This window comes from Ooceraea biroi, chromosome 8 (genome assembly GCF_003672135.1).
Source record: "Ooceraea biroi isolate clonal line C1 chromosome 8, Obir_v5.4, whole genome shotgun sequence".
Lineage (NCBI taxonomy): Eukaryota > Metazoa > Arthropoda > Insecta > Hymenoptera > Formicidae > Ooceraea > Ooceraea biroi.
In genome coordinates this window covers 3,755,232-3,771,994 of record NC_039513.1, presented here as the reverse complement: position 1 = coordinate 3,771,994, position 16,763 = coordinate 3,755,232, and the positions used below count along the sequence as shown (strand labels likewise).

The 16,763-nt window shown below is 35.4% G+C and overlaps 1 protein-coding gene and 1 long non-coding RNA gene across 3 annotated transcripts; both read left to right on the top strand.

Moving 5' to 3' along the window:
- Nucleotides 1-269: 269 nt before the first annotated feature.
- LOC105274816 lies at nt 270-3,362 on the top strand. Its single transcript, XR_893135.3, has 2 exons — nt 270-884; nt 1,450-3,362. It is a non-coding gene; the product is annotated as an uncharacterized LOC105274816 (long non-coding RNA).
- Nucleotides 3,363-5,345: 1,983 nt separating this feature from the next.
- Nucleotides 5,346-16,072, top strand: LOC105274817 (elongation of very long chain fatty acids protein AAEL008004). Of its 2 annotated transcripts, XM_011331255.3 has the most exons (5): nt 5,348-5,636; nt 12,924-13,231; nt 13,897-14,148; nt 14,232-14,475; nt 14,891-16,072. In XM_011331255.3, the coding sequence occupies exons 3-5, from the start codon at nt 13,897-13,899 to the stop codon at nt 15,379-15,381; spliced, it is 987 nt and encodes a 328-aa protein (XP_011329557.1). In that variant the 5' UTR covers nt 5,348-5,636; nt 12,924-13,231; the 3' UTR covers nt 15,382-16,072. The 2 variants fall into 2 exon arrangements, with proteins under 2 accessions (XP_011329558.1, XP_011329557.1); XM_011331256.3 differs by lacking the exon at nt 12,924-13,231 and having other exon boundaries at nt 5,346-5,636.
- Nucleotides 16,073-16,763: the final 691 nt, after the last annotated feature.

The window sequence follows — 16,763 nt, the reverse complement described above, 5'->3', positions numbered from 1 at the left end:
TCTTGTTGTTATTTATATACTTTATATATTGTGCGCGTATTAATAACACATTATTAACAGTTGCTAAATTTTATATTATAACTATGTTATATGTATACTAGTAAAATAGCCTGTCTACGCCAGGTAGTCCCTGGACCGAAATTAAAGATTTCAAGAATTTTCCCATTACCTGGGGGTGAACCCCTATCACCATGCGAAATTTAGTGTTTCTAGCATGTCGGGAAGTACCCGATCATTTCAACGACAGAATAGGGATTTTATATGTATAGATAATTCCCTGTATATAAAGCGGTCACCCCCTGCTATTTTTAAAGAATAAAAACTTAGAAAAAAGGTTGATTGATATTAAAAATTACTTGATGATTGTCGCATGATTGTGTGTGTGTGTGTGTGTATGCGCGGGTTGTTGGCTCGATTTACCCGAAGTAAACAGCACGTATCGACGTAGCAAATGTGCGTGTACACATCTTGCGTGCAAACAGTGCTTAAGTTCGAATAAGCGCACTCGTCATCCTCGCACCAAGCGAATTTTAATTCCGCGAACGATAATCAGCCGTCGTACGACAATTAGCAAGTCGCGGAATGGCACGGCCAAGGTCGTAACGGCAGCAGTCACCGACATAAAATTTTCTTTGCAAGCTTGCTCGTAGCCTTTGTTTCCTTTATCTATAGTCCTCAGTCACCGTGAGAATTATGCGGATGTGACATCGCTTCCTTATCCATTTTTGATGATCGCGTCGTTAATTTCGTACGACGCATGTTTCGTTAATTCGTCTGCGATCCATATTAATCCATATTATCCATATCCGTTGTGAAGAAAGATGACTAAGCATATACACGTGGATGATGATGGATATTCATCGTCACTCATTATATGATTGATGGTAAGATTACAACAAAATCATTTCGATCATTTCCACAGTTTCCAATCGCAGACGTGGAATACCTGACAAAAAAATATGGGGCAAAAGATTCGGGAAGAACCCGCAAGAAAAGACATGCGGTAAACATGAATGATATCTCCGATATAGAATAATATACAAATCTTTATATATAACATGCTGAAAATATAATCGCTCTATTTATAGCCTTCTTCGCCGGAATGAATTCTCTTAGCATTTTATTGTCAGAGCCATTGTTTCATATTGCTCGTTCTGTATAGGTAGATTAAACATGTGTATTTTGTATCACGAGTACGGATACGACACGGCTATTAAAATAGTACATATCGCGTCTTTAAAAGTATTATGACAAAATAATCAACTGTGAATTTGTATCTCCACGTAACATTGTGTCCTATTCGGCAAACCAAAATAATTACGAAATACATGATACTGAAATAGATATAATATGCTCCAGATTTTCAGACTGCAAAGAGTTTTCGAAAAAATTCATAATTATCTCGTATACCATTCGCATCCTCGTAAAAATTTAAATTCTTAATTCCAGAGTACGATCTTGCAGCCGTGAGCGAGTAGAATGCAGTTACTCGCAGTAATAATCGGCATTCCAACGGTCGTCATTATTGTAAGTAATGAATAAGTTCCCGTACTTTCTTCGGAAACTAAATGTATATATGTAAATTCCACTCTTGAAAAGCGATTTACAACTTGTGAATGATGGTTGTTGTAACACAATTTTTGTAAACCTTTATGAATGCAAGAAAAATGTTTCATCCCCTGCTAATTACTAATGCAGCTAATTCCAGATGTGTTTACAGAGATCGTAACTAATAACTCTTAATAATTCCTATTTTCCTAGGAAAATTTATCATGTTTAGAAAAGCGCACGCACAAGTTAGGTAATTACCTTGATAAATAAATCAAGATTATACGCTTTTACATTTTGCTTTTCTGCCTTTAGGTGTGTCCTTGTCCTTGTATCTCATTTCTCGCGTTGAAAATTGATTATTCTATAAAATTTATCTGTCAGCTGTTGCAACAATTTTAATCACAAATTCTCATCTTTAGATCGCTTTCGCCAAATCTCATCTAATCTCACGCAATTCTCGAGTTTCCACTAGACGTGATTCGAATACTTGATATTGATGAAGAGACACCGAACACCTGCTCATTGATCTTCTATAACACGCAAATCGTAGGCTTGTTCGTCGTGCGCGCTTTCTTACAAATAAGGACCACCCAGTGCCAAAGTTCGTTGCGCGCATCGCGAATAGTAGTAAATTATATAAATAGCTAATGGCATCTGTGTCTCGATTGCGTTTCTGATTTTGCAGAGTGGCTCAATCGAATGGCTCGCACGGACCTTGAATGCCGATTTCTAGTCGATATTGTATACGTCATTTACGATCGTTACGCGTCACGGACACACGATCATCGTACACCCACTTAAAGGCATGGCACCAGTCAAAAATGCGATGTTTGGTCCACAGATGCGACCAAGGATTTGAAATGGTGTAATCTTGCCAATCTTTTTGAATCTTTATGAAGTTTGCTCAAAAAGTCCTTGATTATTTACATTTTTATTCGTCGTGAAGTCTATTCTTATTCAACATTTATTTACTTATTAAATGATACGTAAGAGACTAGTAGGTTGGTTTCGCATGTGGCAATATCGTTTCTTTATTTGAATCACAAAAGCACTCTGAGAATAATGCAATAGATAGAAAAAGCAAAAGTAAAGCTAAATTTTAAAAGAGTTTTAATAAGTATGACTACAACTGTTATGTAATATTCATATGTTAAATGAATATGTTAATTTGCCTTTTCTTTACTTATTGTTTACAATGCATTTTTGGATTGAGATGATTAGATATAAATCTTCAAAATATTCAATATTCAATACCGTATCACATTTAGTTCCAATTATGCTTTTCAAAATATTTATTTTTCTCGTTGCAACATTTTATATATGAAAAATATGTATATTATTTTATATAGAGTTTTATATAGAGTTAGCGGCTTTTTTCTAGAATAAATAACAAATCTTTATTTATTTAAAAAGTAGGAATATCAAGAAAAAAAGGAAATAAAAAAATTATATTTATTAGAATTTAAATATTCTGATCAAAGTCCAAGTAATTTAATCTCGAAATATTTACAATCAAGATTATTCTTTCATAAACGCCGTCTCGATAGCATTCTTAAATTACTGCACTACACAATGTAGAGAAGGATGTAACAATCATCTAAATTTGAGCATATTATTCATGAGCATTTAAATGACTATGTAAAAGATAGTATGCTAAATAAAGATCAAAAGTTAAAATATAGACATGTAATTATATACAATAGACATGTAATTATAGACAATAGACTATATATTATAGATAATGACTATGTATTAAAGATTAATAGACAACAGATTAAAAATACACACACACACACATGATTGAGTATATATAAAATTTAAAAAATAACAAAATACAATTAAAAGCAAATAAAATAACATAAATTGATATATAATAACTTAATTTGCACATAGAATTTCATAGAGTTGAAATAAATTATAGTCACACTGAATAATTATGTAATTAAGTGCGCATAAATTGCATAAATATTTATAGAAGCTATTAAGACAATGTTATACTCCCTAAGTAGTTTTTAGCACATCTAAATTTTTTATTTGGACATTGACATTGTCTTTACAAAAGACTTTAATTCTGTTTATACTACAAAGAATAGAAAATAAGACAATCGAACGACCAAAAACTGTTAAAAAGAGTTTAAAAGGCATCGTGAGTTGCTTTTAGCAAATTTGTGAGTAATCATCTCGTTGCATGTACAAATATGTGTTCAACGAAACAAAAAAGCAACCAAGTTTATATTACAAAGTCGAAAAATTAATTTATGAAATAAATCCTATTGAATATTTTTAGAAACTGATGCACAAAACTATTAACATTTAAAATATTATATTTATCTATATAAGGAAAATCGAAGCTTTTTTATTTTTTATCAAACTTTTATGAATATATCACCTTAAAAATTAATCGTTAACATATAAATGCATTCGCAATTATGCAATTCACAGTTCCTGTTTGGATCCTGCTTAGAAGTTGCGACATCTCTCGAAAATAATTAGAAACTTGTTTATAGATTTACAACATCTTAAGTGTCTTAAGTTCTTAAACCTGTATACCGAACTCTTGTGAATGCGAACAGTATTTAAATCGATTCTAATCATTCGAATCAGTTAAAGCAACCATATAATTCACGTACTTACACAATTCTGTGCTATAGCAAACAAGTCGATGCACAGATACCTACAAAAAACAATACTTTATCGTTTATATCTGCATGTTGATAGAGTAAGATCTCGATGCAGCAACATTATTATCACTCGATTATCGACTAGTTTAAGGATACACAAAAAACATCATAACAACAATAGGAAAAAATATCAAAATATATGCAATAAAAAAAGAAATATTTTAAAGTTATTTTAAAGGAATCTTTTAAAGCTGTTTTATTAGTTTTAAAATTGTCACCAAATTAATCGGTTTTTCGACAAGTAGTATTTGATGCAAACTGTATCAGTAATTGTAATAAACGACGAGGAATTTTTTGAGACATTTAAAGTAAAAGCTAAAAAATGCAGTTACATTTAAATTAACATATAAATGTATTAAAAAATCCCTCTGATGATTCATCTCAGTGTCGGAATTTTAATCGTAAATCATTATCAACAATCACGGAAAGTAGAAACACATATAGATATGAATCTACCATAATTTACATGCATTTCCATATTTTTCTCTCGTCCGTAATACGTACGGGAATAAACATTGGTTTAATTGCAATCGCGCGCGTTACATTCTCGCGTTCGCCACAAAATAATTCTCGCCCGAGCATGTTCGTAAAGTAAAGCGAATGTGGATCTGGAGATAATGGTTCCAGAATATCGGTACCAGTCTGCAAATTCTTTCCTATCATATGAATTGCGCACATGTCTAAAAATTATCCTGCAGTACGCAAGACCCGCGCGATTGTCTACATTCGCATTATATTGTAGTTCACTGGAGAAAGCTTTGAAATGTGCCACACGACATAGGATACCGGTGATAATTTACTAATCTTTCAAAAGACCTGCCAAATGACATGCAAGTATTCTTGTAGTAATCTTGTACTCTTTATTCTAATCTATTCTAATCTCTTCCATAAACACAACCCACTCGTAAATAAATCACGCGGTCGGACACTGACTGTCCGCAAAATGATGACAGCCGAAACATCACAGCGCGGTCAGCCCACAAGATTGTGCATTCGCGTTCGTGAGATCTCGTGCCCCGCGCGCGTCTTTATCCTCCTCTCCTATTCCACGGGGGTGATAGTAAAAGCGCGGATTTACGGAAGCGACAAGGTGGGGAAGGTGCGTAACCTACGACACGTTCACGGTGCACAGATATGTTATACGGGCCTAAGACGATATAAGGCCCCGTGATGGCGATGCGGTTTCAGTTTGCCAACAGGTGCCCGCAGCGTATGCATTCGTCCTTATTCGACCTCGCCTACTTCTTCACCTACGTACACGTTCGTTTTCTTTTCGGGAGCATCGCGAAACCGCACTCGTGACCACACTCGTGAATCCAGCCCCGTGTCTGCAGGTGAAGCTTCTAGAAGCGCCTTCACCGTCGAACAGACTTCGTACGAAGGACATACGCGAAGATTGACACTGTGAGTATTAATTTGGCTCTGTGTGTGCCGCGAATTATCATCATTATGGAGTATATGTACACTTTTCTTCGAATCACGAGTGCCCAATCGGATTTGCGTTAGCAATTGTTAAATGTTAATAATGGAAAAATCTATTCTTTGAGTGTGGATTGTACGTAGCTGTCGCTTTGAATAATTATGTTATATTTATTAAAAATATTTTTTACTTTTTAGTTTCTGAAATTTGGAGTAGATACATCTTTTTCGTATACTCATATTATATTTGTGTATTTGTGAGTGCAGAAGTACAGTTTCGAATATTTGCATTATTAAAGTGCCAATGTTACGATGTTGATAAAATAAATAGATATTTAAATAGTTATGTTTCTGTGCTATATATAAATAGCAATAATATGAATTAATTAAAATAGTGTTCACAATATTAATATCCTAAACATACGATTAATACGTCAAACTAATCGATGATTGATTCTATGATAAGTGTTCTAATTAATATAATTACTATTTAATATAATTCTTTTAAATTTAAAAGAAAGACTAGGAAGAAAAGATTTGATAGATAAGATTAAAAAAATAAACATTAGATATAAAATGTCATAATATTTAAGAAACAAAAAGTTTGTGCAAACTCCAGAAACTTAAGATTTAAATCCTACTTAACGTACTGATACTGGCATACATTCGCAAAAATTGCATCGACATAATCTTTAATTAGGTTTGTGCATAAAATTAATAAATACGTATGTACATAATCTTAATATATTAATTTAATAAATTAATGCGGTTTATTATCATACCATATAAACATATAATGTTGACAAAATAGTTAAATTAATTTATGTTTTAAAAGTATACAAAAAGATGCATTTATTTACAAATTTAAGAAAACAAAAAGTAAGAGAGAACTATTTTTAATATTCTAAAATATAAATAAATTTGTAACTTACTTTTTTGTGCACATTTATGTTTAAATTCTTAATGTTTAAATAAATATTTAAATTAGTAAACTTACTAATTTACTAATTTATATGTAACAATTAAAAAGAAGTTACTTGTATTTATTCTATAAGACATCTATATCAATAATCTATTTTGATGAAACTTTAATAATTCCTGGTATTGTACTAAACAAGTTGTTTGTCAAATCGTAGAAATGCAGAAAATTTTATCAGTGAATTATGTACATAATAAGTTTATTAATTCGTAAATATGATGACACATGGTTTTCTTCGAAGAAGTACAATCGGCACGCGTCGCATAGAATATTAATGCCTCCTTCCTAATGTTTTATACTTTCATTTAAAGATGCAAATACGTGTATCTCTAATGCGATGGGTAACATCACAAGCTACTTTGTGAGCCGAAGGACAATGTGAAAAATAACATGGAAATTAGCTTCAAAGACAATACCTAAGAAGAAAAAAATAATTTTAAAAGAAATCTTGACAATGTCTCGAATGTGTTCTTTTGATTTTTTATGAGAACTTTCATGTTTCTCTTCTAATGGAATATCATTGTGTGACGTAAATCTTTGCATTAAAATTGTATTCTAATTATCATTTACCGATAATTGTTACCAGAATGAAGTATTTAAATACGACATTACTATTATTATCATTTCTGAATTGGTGCTATATTATATTTAATATGTTCTATGAATCTATAAGTACACAAACAGAGATATAATATTTATACATAAACAACCTTGATTAGTAATCGCATATACATTTACTTAAGTAGCAATCATTGGTCAATGAATTAATGTCGTGTTAATGTCGTGTTGACTATATGCAGTTTTTTTCTACAATACATGATTGTCATTGCCACGGAATCTGTGAATAACGTATAAAAATGTTTCTATATCTACAAAACCATATTTTTATAATTCCTATATATATTTCCAAATATTATTTAATATATTATTAAATAAATTAATAATAAGAATGTCAGTATTAAAAATGTATGTATATCTTCTGAAACACAGCAGAAAATTCAGGATCAATTATTTTTTGACAGTATTCAATTATTTGCATGAAATATATATATATATATATATATATATATGAGGCATAATTAAATGATAATTGAATGATTCAATAAATCTTAATTATTGTTGACTCAAAATTAACCGAACAATCCGTCATTCTCGTTGATGATTGCTTCTTAAATGCTGCCTGTGGATAGGATTATTGAATAAATTGCTGAATAAAAATACTAAATGCCGAAGCTGATTTAAATTTTATCGCCACGGAACTACAACTACAACTACATCCTATATGACTACCGATAAAAACCGGGGAAATACGAATGCAAAAGGAACTGGCCTTCATGAATTTTCCGACTGTTTTACTTCGACACATTCCTCGAGCTTAAGGAAATATTTTCTGTCGTTTCTTGAGACCGCGTGCGCAAGTTCTTCTGGTCAGACATAAAAACGTGATATGTAATAAACGTATAATGAAAAGGGGGTTAAGAGACAAGAGACGTGCACACACGATGAGTGACGTACGACACGCTTGCGTGCACGCAAGGCGACATTAACGGGGGCGCATACCTTAACAGTGCACACAAAGGCATCGCAGTTTACTTTCATCATAGGATCGATGCGGAGGGATGCACCTGACTCGCCAAGCAAATGGCATTCAAAGGAGATAGCCAGTGCACGACGATTCGAATTGCATCATTCGCAGAGCACATAATCTTGTTTCTTAAATTGCAAATGAGTTTTCCTATATCTTTTTTGCGTATTTGTCGTCGTAGAGAAGAATGTCATCCTCCGGAAACGATCAGGGCGCGACAGAATTTGCATTTTATAGGTATAGCAACGATCAACTTTGCGAACAAGAAATTCCACCGAAAGAAAGTCCATCCGACATGTGCGTATAAAAAGAATGCAGCCGAACGATGGCAATGACGCAGTGGAAATTTTACGATGATTACCATATTATTTTTCTTCACTTGATTTATGATCGTTCGTCGAAGCGTGTTTGCAAATTATATTACGTATATTACGTCGGCGTGTAACGAGACAGAGATTACTCGGAATAATTGCCCAGAAAGTAGCTCGCACCGATCAGCGGGAAATCGCTCCCGTTTGCGCTGCTTTGCAAATCAAAGTATTTATGACAAACGAGTTAACGGTAGCACCGTTGCGGCTTCTTATACGAGCGATCCTTATACAACTTAGGGCAACCTATAATCAAGGAAATTCGTTAGTAGCACATTTGCCGTCGAAGAAAGTTAGATCGCGTGTTACAAGAATATCACTCTACATCACACGTGATTATCTAAATCAGACTGTTTCGGCGCTATCGAGATTTATGCTCGATAATTCAACTTTGCGGACGAGAATACGAGACGGGAAAGAAATCGCGATTATGATAAATGTGTACATCGATCTTGCTACACAGCAACTTGCTAAGAAAGCACCATTTCGCTTTCCGACCAGAGGTATCGGTACCGGTATCAGTATCGATATTGGTGCATGTATCAATGCGTCTTTCCGTTTACGTGACATAGATAAAGTATCGATGTCTATGAAATAATGTTGTCAGATTGCACGTCTAAAGATACGTTCGGCATTGACCGCAGCAGTCGCAAGCAATTGCAAGGCGACTGGGACGACACGACATGTGAATCTACTAGCGCAGCTATGCGAACGAGATTACAAGACGAGTATCGTACGATCGGACAGCATGTGAGGGACCGCATTTTTCCGCAGGGACAACGAGTTCTCTGTCGCCACTTGCAGTCTTTGGTGAGGCGGCCACTTTTCCTTTCGGTCGCGATCAGCGAGCGCGCGTTGCGAAATCCGCGCGGGCTCGATCGACTCACCGCCGAGTTCCTCGCCTTTTTGTGCACAGCGAGTTTCGTTCTTTTTTTGGCTTCGCTGTTGGTTTTTTCCTTAATAAATAGTGAGCCACGAAATCGCGAGACAAACGCTCGCGATAATCGCGATAGATAAGGCTTTTTGTCGGGACCGCGTAATTCGGAGGGGAGAGGCCGAATTGAGCAACGAGAAAGAGCAATTTCTGGGCATTAGCCTATTTTAAAAGGTGATGGATCAAATCAGCTCAGGGAGAACCAGACTGACTGGTTCCAAAGTGACCGCGCTCATGAATATTTCAGCACTTTGCGCCAAATTACTAAATTGCAAAAAAAGTCGATTTCTGATTTGTGCCGGTGTACGTCCGCCACTGCGTTTGGCAATTTCCTTCGTTCTTATCCGGTTCTTACGGTTCTGTTATGATCAAGTTGCGGCGATATAAAATGCTACTTCTCGGTGCGCACCGAAGTTCTAGCATTACGCTCATAATTGCTCGTTAAAGCGTTGTCTCTTTATAGCGTTGCATTATGTATTGGAGAACTAGCGAGCGTGTTTTGTTGCTGACTCCTCGATCTATCGATTTGTTTGTGCCTTTCTTACCTTTTTAGCACAAGTATCGAAAGATTCGTCATTCATCGGCATTTTGAAATATCCAGCAGTTATGTATACATATTATATTATAATTTATATTATAATTAATTATATATGCTATATTTTTCTTGTAACTAAATCCTAGATTGAAACCATTTGAATAAGGAATACGATTATCCAAGATTCTTAACTCGCAAAACTCATTTGCAGAAATCTTTGATCATTCAATCGTTGGACTAACATTCAACTACTCAAATGTTCGAAGATCAACAGCCGGCACATTCCTTCATCGAGAAGAGATCTATTCTCCAACTTGTCTAATGAATCCATAAATAGTAGAATCCATTTGCAACATATTGCAAAAGAACATTATTAAATCGTGATAGCCATCCTTGCCACGATCAGTCCTTGTGATGATGTTACATGCTACTACGAGAAGACACGTGCTGAGCCAGCGTCATAGAGTGACGAAAATCAAATATTGATGCATATGATACGTAAAAGGTATTGCAGTTTTCGCAGAATCAAGAGGCACGGTAGTGTCTCGCGCCAAGTATACGCGCAGCGCGAGAAGCAGAGTGCCTCTTTACGCGAGCGACGTTTCGAGAGAGCCTTAGATTATCAGATCTCAATAACGGCTGATCCGATCAACTTCTAAGTAGGCTCAATGGATAGCTTGGGTTCGATTTGCATAAGAAAATTGTTTTCATTTTTCTCCTACGTGTTCTACGAGAGGAGATATTGCGATGCAAAGTTTGAAATCTGACGATTTTACGATTAATTATGTAAGATACTCCGTTTTCTCCTCCTCTGTCAAGTGAGGGCAAGGGGGGCTCGCGAAAAGACGAATGAAAAAATGTGAAGTTCGCTAATTTCGACGCTAGATGGCTCGAAATGACACGTAAATGTAGAGTCGATAATGCTAAATGCAGTATCAATCAATATCGTCGCATTTCGAATTTTGCATAACTTTTTAAATATTTCCTTAATTTTAATCATCTCTTAATACATTTTATATGGCACGGTAGTTAAGAGTTGATTAAAATCAAAGAAACGTTTATAAAGTTATGGAAAATTCGAAATATGACGATTTTGAGACACACACACCACACACACACACACACACACACGCCACACACGCACGCACGCACGCACGCACGCACGTCTGTCACACTGCTACAAAGTCGGGTAGCTGCGCGCCCACAAAGACGGGTCGCTGTGCGCCTACAAAGACACTACAAAATGTGTGAAATCACAACAAAATTACCTTTTTAAAAAAAGGTACAAAAAAGCGCCAAGCATACGCGCCGGAAGAACGCGTTCAAAGATGACCTCTATAAAACTATATGATATCAACAAATTGCGCCAATTATAAAAATGAGTATTTATGCAAACCAAAAAATCTATTACATTTATTCTATTATTACATCTATTATATTTTTATACGACTAAATATTTTAATACATATAAATCCCTCTAAAACACCTTACAAAGGTAAAAAAATACGCCAAGTACATAAAAAAGCACAACTAAATATAATGAAATCTATAGTTAACTAGCCAAGTACTTAGAAGCAATTCAGTTTGAGGATTTGTAATTTGAAATAATACTTGGCGTGCCCGGGTTTTGCATTGGACATGCATTCTTCTAAATTTGTACTGCCTTGAGTATTTTCACTAATGACTCGTAAATCTTTGTATTTGGTAATATTAAAACAAATACGTTTACAGTTTTGCACATTAGCGGAGTGATTATAAATATCCCTTTTCATTACTCACTCAATACAAATAATTTACACATACAGTTTACACAAATTATAGGTAGGACGTACGTTTTAATGCGACCCGGGCACGCCAAGTATTATTTCAAATTACAAATCCTTAAACTGAATTGCTTCTAAGTACTTGGCTAGTTAACTATAGATTTCATTATATTTAGTTTTGCTTTTTTATGCACTTGGCGTATTTTTTTACCTTTGTAAAGTTTTTTAGAGGGATTTATATGTATTAAAATATTTAGTTGTATAAAAATATAATGGATGTAATAAATAGAATAAATGTAATAGATTTTTTGGTTTGCATAAATACTCATTTTTATAATTGGCGCAATTTGTTGATATCATATAGTTTTATAGAGGTCATCTTTGAACGCGTTCTTCCGGCGCGTATGCTTGGCGCTTTTTTGTACCTTTTTTTAAAAAGGTAATTTTGTTGTGATACTACATTAACGAGACAGGATCATTTACGATGATTACGTTGGAATACGTTACCGTAATCTTTCTTGACCGACACTGATTACCGAAGCAGTCATAATCGATGCTGACTCTCGATACTTAATGTTTTAATCACATGGCGCATCGGCACGTTCAGCAAGTGCAACGCAACAAATGTCGCGTCCCATTTCGTTTCTTTCGATTCCGTTGGCCGATACGACGTTTCGTTTACGTGCGAATTATGGAAATTTTTGATCGCGAATATAAAGGAGTCATGTCCTACGTGCAAGTTACGGAAACTTTTGGATCGCAGAAATAAAAGAGTCACGTCTCGCAGAATCTATCTTCATGACCGCCGTGATGAATTTACAAAAGTCACGTGAAATACGACATCGCCGTCGACGTCGATGTATTCTCAAGGCTAAAAAATACAGTACGCATGCTGGTACATCGACGGCAATAGGATTGTAGAAATTATGCTAGGAATAGTGATGCGAAGGCGCATTTTCGCGCGTTATGGGACGTAGAAAAACATTTAGATCGTAAGATCATTTCCGACCTGCTTCAGTCAGTGAAAGGATAGAGGCCTAACCTTTAGTCACCAGGGGAGAGCCAGCGATCCATAGATCCTCGAACTATCGCGTCATTTATGTTGCAGATCGAGATCGAGTCGCGTGCCTCGCGGAGAACTCGACCGGCATATACCCCGCGGTTCAACGGTCGAGGGTTCTTCAAATGCAGAAACCGTTTCATTCTCTTACTTTCGTCACGCACTTTTCGAGAACCATCAAGGGAAGAAGAGCTTCATTTTTATTTTGTAGTGGAGATCTGATCAAGAGGACAGTGCGTGGTCAGCCAATATTGGACTATCAACTCGTCCTTAATTCTGGACCATAATTCTGTCTACAATCAAACAAGAAAGTCCTCCAAATTCGATTCATCTCGGAATCACCGTTTCAGTTTACGGTAAAGTTCCATCCCGAAACAAATATGCATTAAAACCCTTCTTGACATTTAGAGTTTCTTGTACTTTTGATCGGTACGAAATTAAAAAGGATCTAATCGAATACGGAAAATGTTGCAAATATCTTTTTTCATATATGTTGCAATTATAAAATTAATTTTTTATGCGAAAGTTTAAATAGGCATGTTTCTTATTTGCAGTTTTACGTTAATTATTGCGATTGTGTCTCTAATCAAATTCGCGATTCACGATTTATGCTATCGATTCACGCTATCTAGAAATTTCCCATATGCCAAAGCGTATCTCACAATATAGCAGGCATTGCACCTTCTAGCTTCTCTCCTCATCGACAACGTACACTTATATAATATGATAAATTATGATTCTTAGCCGGGGCTTAGTTCCCAGTTTTGCAATAATTCTTATGCGTATTCTTTGAATCACTTACATTAGACGGCATTGCTCAAGCAATAAATACAGTCGTCTATCTTGAACAACATTTATAATACCGATATCGACCACAAGATCGACCATAATCACATATAATCAACAGCGTGGAAAAAAACGACATTTTTTCCGTCTATACAAAAAAGTAGGCCTTGACCACAGATGATATCCCTTTTGAACGTTAAATTAACACATTACAAGAGTATTAATTTGCTTTCAGATGGCGCAAATAGTGCAAACGATTTACGATGGCTATCGAGACCTGATGGACAACAAAAGTGATCCTAGGGTCAACAACTGGATGCTAATGAGTAGCCCGTTTCCCACGCTGTGTATCTGCCTGTTTTACGCATATTTCGTTAAAGTTTTGGGACCAAAGCTGATGGAAAACCGCAAGCCTTTTGATCTCAGAAGAGTAATGATATGCTACAATCTCTTTCAAGTAATATTCTCTTCGTGGCTCTTTTATGAGGTAAGCCGCACAGTGAGTACATTAACGATTGCAAAAGAGACTCATCAAAAGATTCTATTTTAGTTTTTTTTTCGTTTTTGCAGGCTTTCGTTAGTGGCTGGGGTGGACAGTATTCCTTCAAATGTCAGCCAGTCGATTACTCAACTAGACCCATAGCGATGCGCATGGCTCGGGGATGTTGGTGGTATTACTTTTCCAAGTTTATTGAGTTCACAGACACGATCTTTTTCGTGTTGAGGAAAAAGAATAATCACATCAGTACCCTCCATGTCATTCATCACGGCGTTATGCCGATGTCCGTCTGGTTCGGAGTTAAATTCACCCCCGGTATGCACATGTTATTTTTTATTATTCAATTGAATCGCAACTGAATGATATTAATTATCATAAAATCTGAATTGCTATATGTCGCATTGTATTAATCTCTATAAAAAGAGAAATTACATTGATTCAACGCGGATTGCCTCGGCTCCAGAGAAAGAATTCAAATCTTTTCGGAATAAATCTGAATTTATCCTGAACGGGATTAAATCCGTTATTCACTTTGGCAAATCCTTCCGTACGAAAAGATTGCAATTCTTTCAGTCTTTATTTTGTTCACAGTTTCCTCTCTTTATTGTAAAATACGCAATACCGATATATTCCTCGTGTATCAATATTCAATCTATTTTATAAGATTTTACGTTCAATTCCATTAATAAACTTAATAAAATGCAAATCTACATGACTTGATCTTTTGCAGGTGGTCACAGCAGTTTCTTTGGCTTTATAAATACTTTCGTGCACGTCGTAATGTACTCGTACTATCTTCTGGCGGCATGTGGATCGCGAATACAACCATATCTATGGTGGAAGAAATATCTGACAGCTCTGCAGATGATCCAGTTCGTCTTGGTGATGGTTCACGCGTTCCAACTACTCTTCGTCGATTGTAACTACCCGAAGGCCTTCGTTTGGTGGATCGGCATGCACGCCGTAATGTTCCTCTTCCTCTTCCGTCAGTTCTACAATGAAACGTACAAAAAGAAGAGCAAGATGTCGAGCAAACAGAGATCGAAAACTCTGAAATACGATGAGCAACAAGAAACGCAAAAGGGACGAGACGACAAGGAGAACAACTCTAACGACAATGGCATGATATACGCAAACCAGTACAAGATGGTCACCGGCTACATCTCGGACAGCGGCTTGAGAAATCGCGTATTCATCGACAATCGAGGTTTCGACGAATGATAACGAATCAACATTCGAATTTAAGAACTTCGACATAAATGTAGCTCATCATCTGCACCACGTCGCTTCACAATCGCTAGCTTCGCGCGACACGGTTAAACGAAAAGAAAGAATCGGAATCATGATCATCTCTAGAAAGTATGCCCAAAGAGATCGAGGGAAGAAAGGAGAACGCACGAAATATCTTTCCGGAATTTTTGAAAGTCAGTGCTGATCAGTTTCCTCTAATAATAAGTGCTTCGGGAGTTTTACACGTGTACAAAGAATTTGCGCTTATGTGTTTTTACGCGTGCGCATTGCATATGTATGCATGTGCATGTGCATGTGCATCTATGTATGTATGTATGTATATGTGTGTATGTGTGTATATATGCATGATGACTAATGTGTGTACGCTAGTGTGTCGAGGTGAACAAACTGGATAGGTCGTTGTAACGATAAAGCTGTAACGCTGTAATACCGAAGCGACAAAGCCCTTTCTAATTAGGATATCGAATTAGGAATTTAAATTTATTTGATTCTCTCTTTCATGGATTTCTTATAAAAAACATTTGAAGTTTCTTATCACTTACATTAATCATATTTATTCAATGGCATTTTGACTATTAGAAGAATCTGTTCAATCAAGTTCAATTAAGTGTTCAATCAAGTGATAGTCGTAGCTGCAATTTAATAAAAACACTGATATTAAACGATATATACAGGGTGTCCCGGGTTTTAACCGACAAACTGCGGGAGCATATTCTACTAGTGGAAATAAGAAAAAATTCTTATATCGAGTTTACTTAAAAATGCTTTATTACAAAGTTATAAACAAATATTGAAAAGAAATATGAGATAAGTAACAACGGATTTTTTCACAAAAAGAAAAATTATGTACGCAATGATTTAGTGACGCATTTCAAAATGTTGTCCTTGCACATCGATACAAGCTAGACATCGACGTAGTACAGAATTTGTTACAGTACGACATTCCTGAAAATTTTGTTGCATCTCAGTAACTGAATTAGTAATTCGTTGCTTTAAATCTATCTGGTACTCTCCTGTTAGGAAATCTACGTTGATACTCTCGTACGGCAGCTCGTGCATTTCCGTCACAAAATCCGTACACGAAATGAATATCAGTGTATTCCTCATTTGAAAACACTTTTGGCATTCAGATAGTAATTGCTAGTTCACACGACGATTGAAATCTAACAGCTACTGTTGTGAAAGTAACAATCATACTGAATCGTTTCAACATAGTGAACATGAATACATGTGAATACACGTAACATAAACATCTTCGACCTTCCAAATTCTACACTATGTTCCGTTGTTACTTATCTCATATTTCTTTTCAATATTGATTTATAACTTTGTAATAAAGCATTTCTAAGCAA

Excerpts from the sequence above, each read along its gene's own strand:
- LOC105274817 (XM_011331256.3), top strand. The coding sequence starts at position 13,897 with ATGGCGCAAATAGTGCAAACGATTTACGATGGCTATCGAGACCTGATG. Across the intron at positions 14,149-14,231 it reads CTTCGTGGCTCTTTTATGAG|GCTTTCGTTAGTGGCTGGGG; the intron begins GTAAGCCGCACA and ends TCGTTTTTGCAG. Across the intron at positions 14,476-14,890 it reads CGGAGTTAAATTCACCCCCG|GTGGTCACAGCAGTTTCTTT; the intron begins GTATGCACATGT and ends GATCTTTTGCAG.